Source organism: Heterocephalus glaber, unplaced genomic scaffold, assembly GCF_053883595.1.
Source record: "Heterocephalus glaber isolate CG9 unplaced genomic scaffold, H.glaber_assembly_v1.0 deba00001608, whole genome shotgun sequence".
In the NCBI taxonomy this organism is placed as follows: domain Eukaryota; kingdom Metazoa; phylum Chordata; class Mammalia; order Rodentia; family Bathyergidae; genus Heterocephalus; species Heterocephalus glaber.
Genome location: NW_028258379.1, coordinates 27,992,004 through 28,007,712, shown reverse-complemented (window position 1 = coordinate 28,007,712; position 15,709 = coordinate 27,992,004). Strand labels below are relative to the sequence as shown.

Here is a 15,709-nt window from a genome sequence, read left to right as displayed (position 1 = left end):
CCCCCCACCATTGCCTCCTCCTCTTTTTCTCTTTCCTCTTCTCCCATTCCTCCTCCACCCACTCTTCCTTCTCCTTAGACCTTCTACCTCCTTCTACCTCCTTTCTCCTCCTCCTTCCTCTTTCTCTTTTGTCTCCTATTCCCCCGAGCTGAGATTATAGGTGTGCACCACCACATATGGTTTATGTTCTTCTTTTGTATCTCTCATTTCTCTTTTTATCATTTGTAGTTGTATTTTAAGGTAATTCTTGAGCTTCTGGAACATTTTCATTATGGTGATTCTTCTAATTTTAATCATCTCCATAATTTGTGGGTTACTTTGTTTCTGTTGACTTTTTTCCCCCCTTGGTGATTGTTCATATTTATTCACATGCCAGTAATTTCTTCATTAGATGCTAAACATTGTGTATGTTACATTTCAATGCTATGTTTGATTGTACCACCTTAAAACATTTGAACATTGTTCTCAAAGTAAATCCCTCATGGATCTGGGGTAATGCTCCTGGGATACTTAATACACAGTGAGTTCAAAGAAGTGTCTCCATTCTGGCTGTTGGAGACTTGGGTGATTTCTAACCTTTGTGATCTTAAAATTGTCTTCATTTCCCCCTTTAATTGTTCTTTTCTAGAATTTTTTCTTTTATGGCCTCATGGACTTGGCCCTATGCATGCAGAGAATACTATTCCCAAATCTCACCTATTAGACACATTTCTTAGAGCACATTGTCTGCTCTGAACTCTAGGCTCTTGGCTGCTCTGGATTTGAGGTGTCTTCAAAACAGCAAGTCCATTGGGTTCTAGTGTGTTCTACCTTTATGTGCTTTTATCCTGAAATTGCCTCCTAATGAAAGCTGAAGAAATTGTAGGACTCACCTTCTTTCCCCCTCTTTGAGGGTTTGCAGTGCTTAACTTCCTGTTACAAAATATGCACATGTTTGTTTCATGTATTTTCTACAGTTTTTTAGATATTTGTGGCAAAAGGTAAATTCAGACCCTGATATCCTTCTTGACTACAGGCTCATCTTTTCGTGTTTCTTACCCTCTTTTCATTCATCTATTTTATTTTTTATTTCTAGAAATTCTGTTTGCTTCTTCACATTTCCTTGGATACATTTCATAGAGTCCTATTCTTTGTTTATATGCAACTATTATGAAGCCTTAATTCTATTTCTCTACTTAATTTTATATAATCCCAGTATCTGATGTATTTTGCAAGACTGATTTTTCTGATTGTAGTGACTTGCTGATTCTCATTCATAGTTTCTTTTTGTGTTTGTGGAGGGTGTTTAGTTTGGTTGGTTTTTTTTTAGTTTATTTTTATTGAATTTCACCTGTAGGAATTCTTTGAGGGATGGATTGAAAGTTGCATTCCTCTTCAAGATTTATGTTTGGCTATGCGATTTGGTTGAAATTGATTGAAGACATAGTCAGTCCCTTGGACCACTCTGGATGAAACTTCACACTGGAGAGATCATGACTATGAATTTAGGTCATACAACAATGTGAATGTTGCTTCTAGTTGTAATTTTTCAGAGCTTTTTCTGCTTCTTCATGCATTGCCATCCCTCTTTCTTTAAAGGATTATTTCTCATCGTCCCATATTCTGAGGGGTTCATTGCTTTTGTCAGAGATCTGCAATTTAAAGTCTCACTTTGGGTGGGCTCCAGACTTTATCACCTATTCCTCTTCCTCCCACAGGACAAAAGTCAGGGGTATAAAATTCATCTCTTACCTATGTATGTTCTCTCTTATCCTTCAGGATTTCCAGTGGAAATTTCTTTATTTTTATTTTAATTTTCTTAATTCCATGACAGTTTAGCAGTAAATTTAAAAAGATGTTTTTGTATTTTTAATTTGGGGCAAGAGTTATGTTTAGTATGTTTTGTCAATTCTGCTATGAGAAATCTTCTGTTTTTTAGGGAGGAACCGTATATACGTATGTATGCATGTATGTATGTACAAGTTTTAATAAGATGAAACACATCTACCTTTTCTCTGTGAGATCTATAAAATATAGACATGTAAGTTTTAGGTTTATAAAACTCATGAATAGAATTTATTTGCCATTTGTAATTTGGTTGTTCTGTGATTTGTTTTCCTTTTTATCCCCTTCTGAACTTTTTGGACATAATCCAGCGTTTGGTTTCTGTTGGACTGGATTCAAAGAATGCAGTTTGTGTTTGGGATTGGAAAAGGGGAAAAGTATTGTCTATGGCTCCTGGTCACACAGATAGAGTAAGTATTCTCCTTTGGGAATGCTAATGAATATTGGGCAGGAAAAGGGCAGAGGAAAGTTCAGGGAATTTTATTCTTTGGTATTTTGTTACTACCAGATTAAAATTTTATACCTTAAAAAAATTATACAATTATGAGGGAGGGGAAAAGATAGCAATGACTGTCAATAGTCTTAGAGTTTCTTTTTAAGGTGATGAAATGTTCTGAAATGATTATAATAATGGTTGTACAATTCTGTGAGCATACTAAGAACCATTGGATTGTACACTTTAATGGGTAAATTTAATATGGGAATTATATCTCAGTAAAGCTGTTCAAAACAAAATATTTTTAAAATTATGGAATTGTGAGGCTCAGAAACATGATTCAATGTTTATAGTGTTACGAAAAACTTAACCCAGTGATTCAGTACAAACTATGCATTTTCTGGTGGGTTTTTTTCAACATTTTATTGAACAGTAATTTACTTAGAAAAGACTGCACATATTTAGTGTGCATAGTTTGAGTTTGGACATATGCAAATATCCATTATTCAAATATTGATTTTTAGAATGAAATAGTTTGTACCTAGGGTCTGTTTAGTTTGGCTTACTGCTAATGTTACATATATCTTATGTTACTATGGACTGCAGATGTAGCTGTGTGGAAGAGTACTTGCCTAGTATGCTCAAGGCTCTGGGTTCAATCCCCAACAGTGCAGAAAAAGTAATATTATAACTCTTTTAGAGACCTAACATTTTTTACTTTGGGAATTTGATAAAATATATATATATTCCTTGTTCTAAGTTATTTTTTAAGATTAATAAGATTAATAAAAAGAATGTTTTGTGGTCAGTGTTTCATTAAATATACTACTTTTCTGAACATAGACAATTTTGTAAGCTCTTAAAAATGTCTAACTAAATTTAAAAAAAGTCTTAATTGTTGAGTGTGTGTAGTAAAATCCTAACCCAAACCAAAATAGAGGCATAATCAGTGATTCTACTTAAGAATCTATGAATTGATAAATGGTACAGAAACTTTGTGTATATTTTCAGCAGACTCTCAAGCCTGTTATACAGTCTCACACATATATACAATTTAGATCATTATAAAATATTAGGTATGCTTTATTAGACAGCTGTGTATTAGTAAGCTGTCCTGTTACTAGGACAAAGTACCTAACACCCGCAATTTGAGGGAGGAGAGGTTTATTTTGGCTCACAGCTTTAAAGGGTTTAGTCTATCATTGGCTGGCTCCAGGGCAGAAATGGCATGGTAGAAGGGCATGGCGGAGGAAAGGTGTTCAACCCATGGCAGCCAGGAACCAGAGAGAGAAGGAAGAGCTAGAACTAGAGATACACCCTCCACAGGCACACCCACCATGACCCAACTCCTAGCTGAGCCCTACTTCCTAACACTACGTTCAACTTTGAATTAATTCCCCAATGAATATAGTAATCCCCCATCCAATCCCCTTCTGAAAGTACCACCTCAGACCACATGAGACTTTTAGGGAACATTTTAGGTGACAGCTTTGTATTCTGTCTTACTTAGATTAAAGCATTTCACACCTTAGTACTTTGAATTTAGTAAATAGGCCAATTATTATAAAAATTATTGATATATTTTTTTAAGTATTTTGAGTTAGTATTTTAAATTTGTATGATTTTTATATCTATTTTATAATGTATTGTTAAACATTAAGTTATGAGGTATTCTTTCTTCATTACTGTAGAGTCACTTTGTTAATTTTTAGACATGATTAACACTTTAGGTTAGATTATACAAGGGTCAAGGGGACATTGTGAAGACTGCCAGGTAGCAAAACAAGTGAATTATTTTTCAAATGTTAGTTTTTATTTCACTTATTGTTCAATTATGTATTTGCATAATTTTCTTTCATCTGAGATTTTGCTTGTCATAAAATGGTTTGTATATATTTAGAATGTATGGGATAAACCAAGCCTGGGACCTCCAAAATATAAGTACATATGTGTAAATTAATTTTGTTTGGCCCATAATTGGTAAGAAAGCTAAAAAAAAAAGCTATGAAAAAAGTTTTATTCCCTTATGAAAGTAGTCCTATGTGATCGAAAGCTATAAAAATGTTCATTATTTCTAGCTCTAAGTGTTAAATGTATGTTCCATTTAGAATCTTACCTCTGTAAAAATTATGCAGGTATCTGCCTGATGCTTTAGTTCTGTTCAACCATTCTTGTTATTTAAAGACCAAATTATTTTAAAAATTAGGTGGGTGTGGTGGTGCACACAGGTAATCCCAGGACTTTGAATGGCTGAGGCAGGAGGATCACTGTGAGTTGGAGACCAGCCTAGGTAGGCTCCATAGTGAATTCAAGGCCAGACTAAACTATATAGCAAGAGTGTCTCAAAAACAGCAACAATAAAAGAATGAATAGAAATGTTAAATATTTCATTCTACTAATTGCTTCATAGTTCATGGTAACTAAGAAAAAGTTATTATTCCTTATTTGTATTTCTTATAAGATTTTAAAATGTGGGGATCTGATTATTGAGATTGCTGCGATTGATGATAGGGATTTGGGGCATTTGATCTTTTGGACAGGACTTTTAAATGATTATGGAAATAAATATTTTAACCATGAATCCAATTTGTTTACAGATATTTGATGTTTCTTGGGATTTGTACCAGCCAAATAAACTTGTCAGCTGTGGTGTAAAACATATCAAGGTACTAGAAGGGTTTTGTTTTATAATAATCCTATTTCATTTTCTGGTACTAATTATGCATTATAGTATTAATAATTTAGGGTAGTTTTAGAAACTTGACAGTAGTTTTAAATGTCAGCTTTTTAATGTATGCATGTCCAATCTAACAAATATTTATTGTGTAGTTACTTTGAAACATTATAAAAGATATAGACATGAATAGGAATTATTGAACCACTCTCAATAAAGGAATTTGTAGTCTAGTGAGGCATGATTCATTTTGTTAATCTTGTTTCTTCATATTTCACTTACAGAGTAAAAGGTAATGTTAGGTAACCAAATAAACAAAAAGCTTTTCATTTGCAGAGCAAAAATAGAGGTGGCTCTGCCACTTATTATACGTTTAACTTAGATGAGTTATTTAACCATTTGAACTTTTTTCAAATTTTGAAACTATGACTGCTCTTATCCTTGATGAGTTGATGGTTAAAAAGACAGCATATGTTCAGTGCCTAACACAGGGTCAGCTTTCTGAAAGTGTTCTTTTTTCTTTTTCTATATTTGCCCTCTGATTTGACTTCAGCCTTCATAACCTTACTTGCTCTGCTCATGCAGCCTCTAGGTTTGGCTTTAAAATTATAGTTGAGAATTTGAAGCCCATAAAGTCATTAATGATATTCATTCTTATGTCTATAGTTACATTTATGTCCGTGGTGCCAGTGGCAAATACTTGCTTTTCTTACAGTCTCTTATCTAACAGTTCCTGAAAGCAGTTAACTCCCAGTGAGTTCAGTACATGTTTAACTGCTGCTGCAATTCTGTTTTTTATATTCTGGTGTTGGTTTGTTGAATCAGTAATAGTAAATCTTTATTTTTTTTCAACAAATATTAAGTAGCAAAGGCACTGTACTAGGCTTTAAGGTACATGATGTAAACAATGTGAAGATAAATATTTTTGTCTCATTTACCTTTGAGAGGAAGATGATGATTAACAGATATATATATATGTGTGTATATATATATATATATATGTATATATATATATAGAGAGAGAGAGAGAGAGAGAGAGATCCTAATAAATGATTGGCTAATTATGAATAAAGAGATCTTACTGGTGATTTATATTGTGAATAAAGCTAAAAGTTCCATTTTCAGGGGTTTTTTTAAGCTCATCTTCTAAAACTAAACAAACCTATATCTTTATTATGCATTACATTTCCTTTCCTTTGGTATATGCAGTAAATACCCTCTTTCCCCCCAAATAAGATCTAGCCGGAAAATAATCAGCCTTGAAAACTAGAGATCAAAACTGCCAGCCCCAGTCAGCCTATCCTTGCCTTACCTGCCATGGCTATTCTCTTGCTCAGTTGCTATTCTGTAAGGTAGGTATGACAAGGATAGCCTGATTGGAGCTGGGATTTTTTATCTGTAGTTTTCAAGGCTGATTATTTCCTAGCTAGGTTTTTTTTTTTTTTGCGAGAAAACACAGGTAGCATGGTAGTAAAGCAAAGTGTGGTCCAACATGCCTATAATCTTAGCACTTAGGAGACTGAGGCAAGAAGATAATTCTGAGTTTGAGACCAGGCTGGACTACGTAGTGAGTTCAAGCCTTAGCTACATAGAGAGACCCTGTCTCAAAACAAACAAACAAACAAAACAATAGCATTATAGTTCATTTTTTTGTAGGCAGCATGTGTGAGGAAACTAAGTCCCAGAGTTGATCTAAATGGCAAAATAGCCACTAGCCCCATGAAGCTATATAGATAGAAAGTTAAATAAAATTAAAAATTCACACTGGCAGCCACATTCCAAATGCTCAAGCATATCTAATGGTTACTGTATTGGAAACCATGAACACACACACACAGTTTTTATCATCATTGAAAATTCTATTGGAGAGTATTGATTTACAGTTTAGAATAATAGTTCTTAGCTCCTGCTTAACATCAAAAGCATTTGGAAATCTGGGCCTCATTCCCCAAAGATTTTATCTCCGTTCACCTCAATTGAAGGCCAGGAAATTTTATAATTTTCTCAGGTAATTCTGTTGTGAAAACAAGTTTGGGAATCACTGACCTAAAAGAAAATAATAGATTTAAATTGGAAATTGCTGAAAGGAAGAATCCAGCTATTCTTACACACAGAAATTACAGAATTTTTCATTTTAAAAATAATAAAATTTAATTCATTAAAATATGCACTAATTATTTGATGGATAAATATTGCAATTTCTGTTCTTTGAGGCTTAGGGTTTTAAAATATATGTGTGTTGGGCTGGGGATTTAGCTCAGTGGTTCTGCCGCCTGCCTCACAAGCGCAAGGACCTGAGTTCGATCCCCGGTACCAAAAAATATATATATATGTGTGTGTGTGTGTAATATTAAAATTATATTATTTTAAATGTTAATTTACTTACTACAAAGTTAAATTTACTGGGCATGGTGGTGCATGCCTGTTATCTCAGTACTCTGGGAAGCTGAGGCTGGAGGACTGTAAGTTTGAGTCCAGCTGTCTCAGAATTTTTTTTAAAGGGCTAGGGATGTAGTTTAGTGTGTAGGTCCTGAGTTCAATCTCCAGTATTGCAAAAAAAGTTAAATTTATTCTCTCAACTTAATTAATTTAAACAGAACTATTTAATGTATATGTCCCTGCCCTGTCTCATTTAAACAAATTTCTCTCTGCAAATTACAAAAATTTACTGAAATCCACATAATAGAGCAAAAAATCTTGTCACAGAGATTCATGTTTGACTTGTCTTCTTCTCCCATTGGTGAACAAATCACTCCAAATTGATTTTAAAATTTATGAAAAGACATTTCTCAGCTTTGAAAATACCAGTAAGAGCAACATACAGTCTTCCCCTCCCCATTTTTACTGTTTTCATTGGAGATTAAACATTAAAATTGGTAATTTTTCCTATTAGCACATGGTGTCTTGTCTTCATTTTCATTGCTAACTCATTTACGACATTTTATCTCTTTCAAGTAGATTTTTTTTCAGAAATCTAAAGAAAGCATAGTACATTTTAAAAATAATCTAGTTCAACCCCCTTATTCTTACAGATAAAGATTGAAACCAGTGATTTACCTGCAATTACATAGCTTTTGACAACCTTAGAATGAGGATGTGAACATTGAATGTTATTGTATCGTAAAGCAATTTCTTAGGTAATTTCTAGTCTGCTGTTCTGATATAGCATTGCAGTATTGGAAATATTTTATTTTATAAGTATTCTTAGTAATTTGATTATTATACTATGTGCTTTTTAGTTCTGGAGTTTATGTGGAAATGCTCTGACCCCAAAGCGAGGTATCTTCGGTAAAACAGGTGACCTTCAGACAATATTGTGCCTAGCCTGCGCTCGAGATGAGTTAACATATTCTGGTGCACTCAATGGAGATATATATGTCTGGAAGGGAATCAATCTTATACGAACAATTCAAGGAGCCCATACTGTAAGTATATTTAAACACTTTTAGATGCTAACTACTTAACCTTCTGTCTTAGTTACTTTTCTCATTACTGAGACAAAATATTGGACACCCAGCCGGGCGTGGTGATGCATGCCTGTAATCCCAGCACTCAGGAGGCAGAGGCAGCAGAATCAGTGAGCTCGAAGCCAGCCTGGGCTACATAGTGAGTTCAAGATCGGCCTGAACTACATAGTGAGATCCTGTCTCAAAAAAGAAACAAACAAAACAAAACAACAACAAAAATACCCAACACCCAAAGTTAAAGGAGGAAAGGTGTATTACTCAGTGCTTACTAGAGGCAGATGTGGAAGAGTGCAAAATGTCTGTCTGTGTGTCAGAGACCCAAAGGATCCAGTCAAGGGCTTGGAGCCCACGCCAGTGTCCTGTGGAGGCCGAAGGATCCATGACGGGAGACCAAAGGATCTGCCCTGGAAAGCCCCAAGGGCCAGTGCCAGAAACGGAAGTGTTTGTGCCAGAAGGCTGAGGGACCTGCAGTGGAAGCCAGGAAACGACATCCAAGATGAGGACAAGGATTGAAGCTCCCCCGAAGAAAGAAAACAGCCACAGCTCCTTCAAAGAAAAACCACCGGAACGCCTCCAAAGAAAAGCAGTCTCGGTGAAGCGCCTCCAAGGAAGATCAGCTGAAATCTTTCCCTCCCGTTCTTTTTATATTGTTCTAACAACAGTCCTCCTAAAGTGGGTCTTCCATGCCCAGATGCATGCTGACTCAATTCACCTGGTACTCCTACTCAAGTTGACAGTTAATCAGCTAATCACCACAAAAGGTTTATTGTAGCTCACAGTTTGTACAGGTTTCAGTCCATAGCTTTCCTCAAGGCTGGGTGGCATTACAGTGGGATGTCACAGTTCATGGCTGGCAGAAGGCATCAAAGGAGCAAAGTAGTAAAGTAGCAAGCAACAGCAGCAGCCCTCTTTTGTCCCTTATATTCCAGGGTAGGCCTTCCCATTATTCCCATTATGCCAAACCAAGCAGCAGACTAATTTAGTAAACACACACCCTTAATCCCAGCATCACACACCCTAGATCCAGCCACCTCTGAAAAGTCCCACATATTTCTGCATGAAGCTTTGAGGGGACATCTAGACATAAGCCATAACACCTTCTTGTCTTACAACAACAGACTGCATAATACAGTATAGTATACTGTTTCTAATCAGTCCAAATTCTTGAAAAATGGTATTTAACCAAATTAATTTATTTTCAGTATTTCAATTAGAAAAATTATGCAGTTACACCCATAGATATTTGTTAAATTAGTTATAATTAGTATCTTGTTAAAACCATTGCTTTAACAGTGTCTTTCTCAGAGTAGTGTTACAGAAAATGTTGACATCAACCTTAAAGTACTCTAGATTAACTACTGTAAGATAAAGCTAATGTTTTTAGGGCTAATTTACCAGTGAGCAATTTATAGGTCTAGAAAAAAATAGCATTGATTCATTACATGGCAAAGGGATTTTTGTACTTTATGAGATTTTCATACAAATAAGTTACTAAATATGAATAATTTATTGTTAACCCTTCAAATATTTTTTGAGCTCTTTAGCAGGCAAGTTCCCTGAAGGGAACTAGAAAGCACAAAGCTGCTGCGTTAACAGTAGGATCTTTAAGTAGAAAAGTCTCGAGTATATCAAAGTACCATTTATAAAAGACTTGCTCTAAGCAAAATGCTTGAAGACTAAAAATACCAGATTATTTTCCACAAAAGATGTGGCAATTCACATTTTCACCATCAGCATATAAAAATTCTAGTTTCTCCCTCATATTCATCAGCACATAATGTGACCAGTTTTGCATATCTTCTGGGTGAAAAATGGTAACTTCTCATGTGAATTTTGTTTCCTGTATATATGTGAAATTTCACATATTTACTTACTTTTCCGTTGTTTTTAATCTTTTGCTCTTTTTGCTTGTTGGGTTGGTTATATTGTTGAATTCATTTTCTTTATTCATTTGTATACTATTGATAGTTCCCTTTTCAGTTGAACACATTGCAAATATTTCCCAATTTGTTTGTCTTTCTTAGTGATATCTTTTCTCATATGCAAAAATAAAAAAACTTTTCCTTTATGGAAACATACTTATTTTTAATATTTAGAACTTATTTCTCTTACCTCTATAATTCATTTTTATGTATAGTATTTTAAAGTTATCATCTCATCAAATATTGCCTTAATTATACGTTAAGTTCCTAAGGGGGAAAAAAGTTCCTAAGGATATATTAAATAGATTTTCTGGTAAATTTGTTTATTCCTATGTCATAATCAAAATATTGTTCAGTGGGTTTCTAGCTTCGTATAGTAGATTTTGTTTTGTTTTGGTTTGGTTTTTGGTTTTTGTTTCTTATTTCTTTGTTTTGTTTGGTTTTTAGTACCGGGGTTCAAACTCTGGTCCTTGTGCTTGCGAGGCAGGCAGCGGAATCACTGAGCTAAATCCCCAGCTATAGTAGATGTTTTTAAGAAGCTTATATTGTTATTTTTATTTCCTCATCTAGGCAGGAATTTTTAGCATGAATGCTTGTGAAGAAGGTTTTGCTACTGGTGGCAGAGATGGCTGTATTCGTCTTTGGGATTTAACTTTTAAACCAATTACTGTGATTGATCTCAGGGAAACAGACCAGGGATACAAAGGTAATAATAAAATGTCTCATTATCAGGCAAATTCTAAACATACCAAGGATTGTTTCCCTCTTTTGGTAAACATAACTGTATGTTTTAAAAATATAAATAAAACTTTCATTACCCCTTCACGTTGTATACATTTATTTGAAGGCTATTGAAGAGGACTTGTGGCTGTAGAGAGTTTGGGTTCACTGTTAGGACAAAGATTCTTTTATATGTCTAATGCCTGTTATAATGAGAACTAGAGAGATGTGACAGGCACTTTAGTAACCTTGGATTTTGAAAACAATTCATGGTTAGAATGCTAAACATAACTATTTACCAAGTAAACTGTTGGAAATAAAGTATATTGGGGAACTTTTGTTAAGGATGCTTTAAATGTGTATACATGTGTTTTCTTTCATCCAAATCTGTAAGCAATTGGGGAATTTCTTTTGGGAACTTTAAAATACTGACATAATACAACAGGATCTTTAATAATAAAATTTAACATTATTTGCTAATATTGTAAAGCTGCAAATTAAGCTAGTAATGTCGTAACCTTCAAATTGGAAGTTTCACAGGTCTTTGTTTAAATTGTATTTTAGTATAGAATGGTATATGTAGGTGTATAATCTTGGGATAATTATTTAATAAACTATTAGTTTTGTCGAGATTATATTTTAAAGCTTACAAAATAATTTTATTTTATAAAAAATAAGACAAAATTTCATAATCAGATAATAAGAGAATAACAACAGTTATTACATTGTATGTTGTTATCTTCAAACTACAAGGCATAAACCAAAAAGATTTTTATAAGAAACAAACAGGTAATAACACAAAACTTTCTTTTCAACGAACTAAGATAAACTAGTAGTATGAAGGAAACCAATTAGCATATATTGAAATATTTTTAAAATAAAAATTTGTGTTTTGGGGAAATATTTGAACATCTCTCTACTTCCTATTTCTCTCTTTTCTATTTTGCTCTTTACTTAATGCTTTTAAAAATTTGATTCCCACAAAAATACTGTGCAGTATATAGTAACTTTTATATAGGCCACATTCTACAAAAGAGAAAACTGAGAAAAGCAGCTTTCCTAAGGCTACAAGTATGCAGAAAAAGTAAAATAATCTCTTCTGAATCTGTTTATGAGAAGACTGAGGAAATATGGACAAGTGAAAAGTCAAAGTATTAAAGAAAAATACAGTTCTATAAAGGTAGTTCCTGAGTATTTATTGAATGGCACAGTCTGTAAATACTGTCAAACATGGACTATCTGGAGTTGTCTGACAGGAAAGAAGAGGGTGCATATCTTGAAGGATGGGTAGAAATTAAGTATATAAAAAGAAATATCATTCTATGTAGAAAACAACAAGGAAAATTGAAGAAAGTGAGACTGTGGAATAAGGACTTGCATATTTCTTCTGTCTTACATCCAAGGTATTAAAGGTATAAGAATTAATTTTCAATTAGGAAGACTGCATTATATTATTACAGCATTGATTTTTAATATAATTATTGACATTAAGTACATTTTTTACTAGGTTTGTCTGTGAGAAGTGTTTGTTGGCGAGGTGACCACATTTTAGTTGGAACGCAGGACAGTGAAATTTTTGAAATTGTGGTACATGAAAGAAATAAACCTTTCCTAATTATGCAAGGACATTGTGAAGGTGAACTTTGGGCACTTGCTGCCCATCCTAATAAACCTTTGGCTGTGACAGGAAGTGATGATCGATCAGTCAGGTAAGCAAATTACAAACATTGGAATTTGTCCTTAGATAAAAAAGCTGAAAAAATAACTTAGATTTAAATTTTATAGCTTATAGTATATCGAATGAACATAATAGGCACTTACAATTACTAGAATCAATAACAAAAGTTCTTTTTCTCTGAAAAATATAGTTTGTTCCATATTGGAATGTACAAAGCTACCTTTACCCTTTTGAACTCGGGACCTTGTGCTTGTGAGGCAAATGGCGGAACCACTGAGCTAAATCGCCGGCCTTACCTTTATCTTTTTATCACCTGTGTAGTTATATTGCAGTTTATTCAAATAGACATTTCTTATAGAAGTTTAGTTTCTTCCATTTTGTGTACTTAATAAATACAGTGTTTGAAATTAATATCATTGTACTTATATCATTTTGTACATGTATAAATATGAATATCTCTATGATAAATTCTTAGTAGTATTTAGAGGATATATGCATTTTTAAGTTGGTACGTAAATACCTTACATAGAACAGCAAAAATTTACAGACCTATCAATATATGACAGTGTCTGTTTTCCAAAACCCTTGCCAACCCTAATTATTCCCCCAAAAAGTAAAAAATGATATTTTCTTATGTTTTGAAGCTATGTATTTCTCACCTATTGAAGGCTATTGAGTATGTTTTCATATGTTTAGAGGCCATTTGTATTCCCTTTTATGTAACTAGAAAGTTCTTTGACTACTTTTTATTAGTTCATTGGTCTTTTCTCTGATTGACTTAAAATGAGATCTAATAATATCTGTCTATATATTAAAGAAATAGCCCTTTAGGGCTGGGGATTTAGCTCAGTGGTTTCACCGCCTGCTGTGTAAGCGCAAGGACCTGAGTTCGATCCCCAGTACCAAAAAAATAAATAAAAATAAAGAAAGAAAGAAAAAAAGAAATAGCCCTTTGTGTATAATAGTTCTCAAAGAGTGGTTCCTGGATCTGCATCAGCATTACAAAGGAATTTATAAGAAGTACAAATTCTCAGGCCTTTCCTAGGACCTAATACAAGAAATTCAGGGCCGGGGATTTAGCTCAGTGGTTCCAGCGCCGGCCTTGCAAGTGCAAGGTCCCGAGTTTGATCCCCGGTACCAAAAAAAAAAAAAAAAAGAAAAGAAATTCAGCAATTTAACAATCCTTCCAGATGACTACAGTGTACAGTAAAGTTTTGAGAATTGGTCTTTGGTTTGGGGATATTTTTTCTAGTTTGTGATTTATCTTTTTTTCACATTTCATCTGGAAAATTTTGTATCTTTAAAAGATAACCCTAAATGTCACTAAAATAATATCACACATCATTCCTTTGATAAAGTAGTAAGAATTTTCCTGTTTATAAGCCATTTTTATTTTTCTTAGAATTATGATCCAAATAAGGTCCATATGTTGCAATTATTGTTATGTCTTTTAAATCGTTTTATTCTATAGATTCTTTCATTCCCTTTTTTTCCATCTTAGAGTTTATTTGTTAAGGAAACTTTTCACATTGTATAGTTCTCCACATTCAAGATTTGGCTAATGACATACTCAGTATGTATTTTAACGCGTATCTGTATTCCTTGTATCCTTTAAACTGATAGTTAAATCTAGAGGTTTGGTGAGATATAGTTATAAACTTTTATTAAAGATATTTTCTAGGTAGTAATGGTGATATAGGAGAGATATAACTCACAACCTGTTAGATGTCAGATGTGCTGAGTTTGTGTCCCCTGCAGTTGAAGAATTAATTCTAAGGAACAACAGATGTTAAAAGTAACAAAGATAGGGCTGGGGGTTTAGCTCAGTGGTTCGACTGCCTGCCTCGCAAGCTCAAGGTCCCGAGTTTGATCCCCGGTACCAAAAAAAAAAAAAAGAGCAAGAAAGGTTGATTGAGAGATAGTTTCTAAGAGACAGAAGGGGTCTGAAAGTGAGTTCCCATGGAGGTTATTTCTCCAAGAATGTTTTATAGAGCAAAATCATGAGGTGAGTACAACGTGGATCTAAGTATAATCAACCAATAAGATTACAAGTACCCTATAGCCACTTAGCTAATATTGATCCAATAAGGAAGCCAAGCACCTAGCAAGGGCATGTGTCTGGCATCATTAATCTTCGCTTATCTATGACTTCTAAAACAGGAACATTTTTGGAAAGCAATGGGTCCATATGTTCTGTTCACCCATCCTAATATCTGGTGCATATCTGGGTTTAATGGACTGGAAGGTACTAATTAAGGTACAATCTCAAGTTTCTGTTCATCCCTTAGGGGGGGCATGTGGGCCTGGCCATTGCATCTTTATTTCAGGCCTGGCCTTCTTCAGATATACCTCCAGCCACAATTATGATGTCTTTATTATTTTTTCTATGCACTTCCTTGAGAGCCCAATCCCTCTCTGACTATATTTTAATTCCTATCTAGCTTAGTAGCCTATAATATTTCCCCCTCTGAAGAGCTATCCCTAACTGCAATTAGAAAGAATGGGCACAGTTTCAATCTAACTGTTTCGAGCTGAGAAGTGCAGGGGAAACCACGGTCAGATGCCTTCTCCAGAGAGCTAATCTAAGGGGCGTTGGAAAGAAGTCATTTTGGTGTTTAGCGGTTATGAACTCCCTTCAGGAAATTTGTCTCATGGATGCAGATGAAAGGAGTGTGACACACTTATTGTTGGTTCCATCTGCATGATCACATGGAGTTTGGCAGCCTCTAGGTGAGAGTAAATAAACTTTATGAAGAGATTAAAGCATGAGCACTAGAATGGAAAGACAGATTGGGAAAAGAGCCATATCTGATCTTTAGGGACTGGAGTAGCGATTATATCCAACTGGTTCCTAGACCTTTCTACTGATGTGGGTTTTATATAAATCTAATTTTTAAAAAGATTTTTTCACTTGAATTATTTATCTAAAGACAATGAATTTCATTTATCAGTACACAAGTCCCTCCAGTTTTAGCTATAAGAAGATGG

General features: G+C 34.2%; 1 protein-coding gene across 9 annotated transcripts in view; it reads left to right on the top strand.

The window, feature by feature from the left end:
• Positions 1–15,709, top strand: part of Eml5 (EMAP like 5) — a 201,749-nt gene that overhangs the window by 47,606 nt on the left and 138,434 nt on the right. For 7 of the 9 annotated variants that reach the window (XR_015445090.1, XM_087195457.1, XM_087195455.1 and 4 more), the window contains 5 exons: positions 2,136–2,234; positions 4,858–4,926; positions 8,174–8,359; positions 10,894–11,029; positions 12,551–12,752. Coding sequence is in view for 8 of the 9 variants with exons in the window: in XM_087195457.1 (XP_087051583.1) it covers positions 2,136–2,234; positions 4,858–4,926; positions 8,174–8,359; positions 10,894–11,029; positions 12,551–12,752 (692 nt within the window). In the remaining variant the exon portion in view is untranslated. Of the gene's footprint in view, positions 1–2,135; positions 2,235–4,857; positions 4,927–8,173; positions 8,360–10,893; positions 11,030–11,739; positions 12,456–12,550; positions 12,753–15,709 lie in introns of those variants that run through there. The other 2 variants (XM_087195458.1, XM_087195461.1) reach the window with 2 other exon arrangements.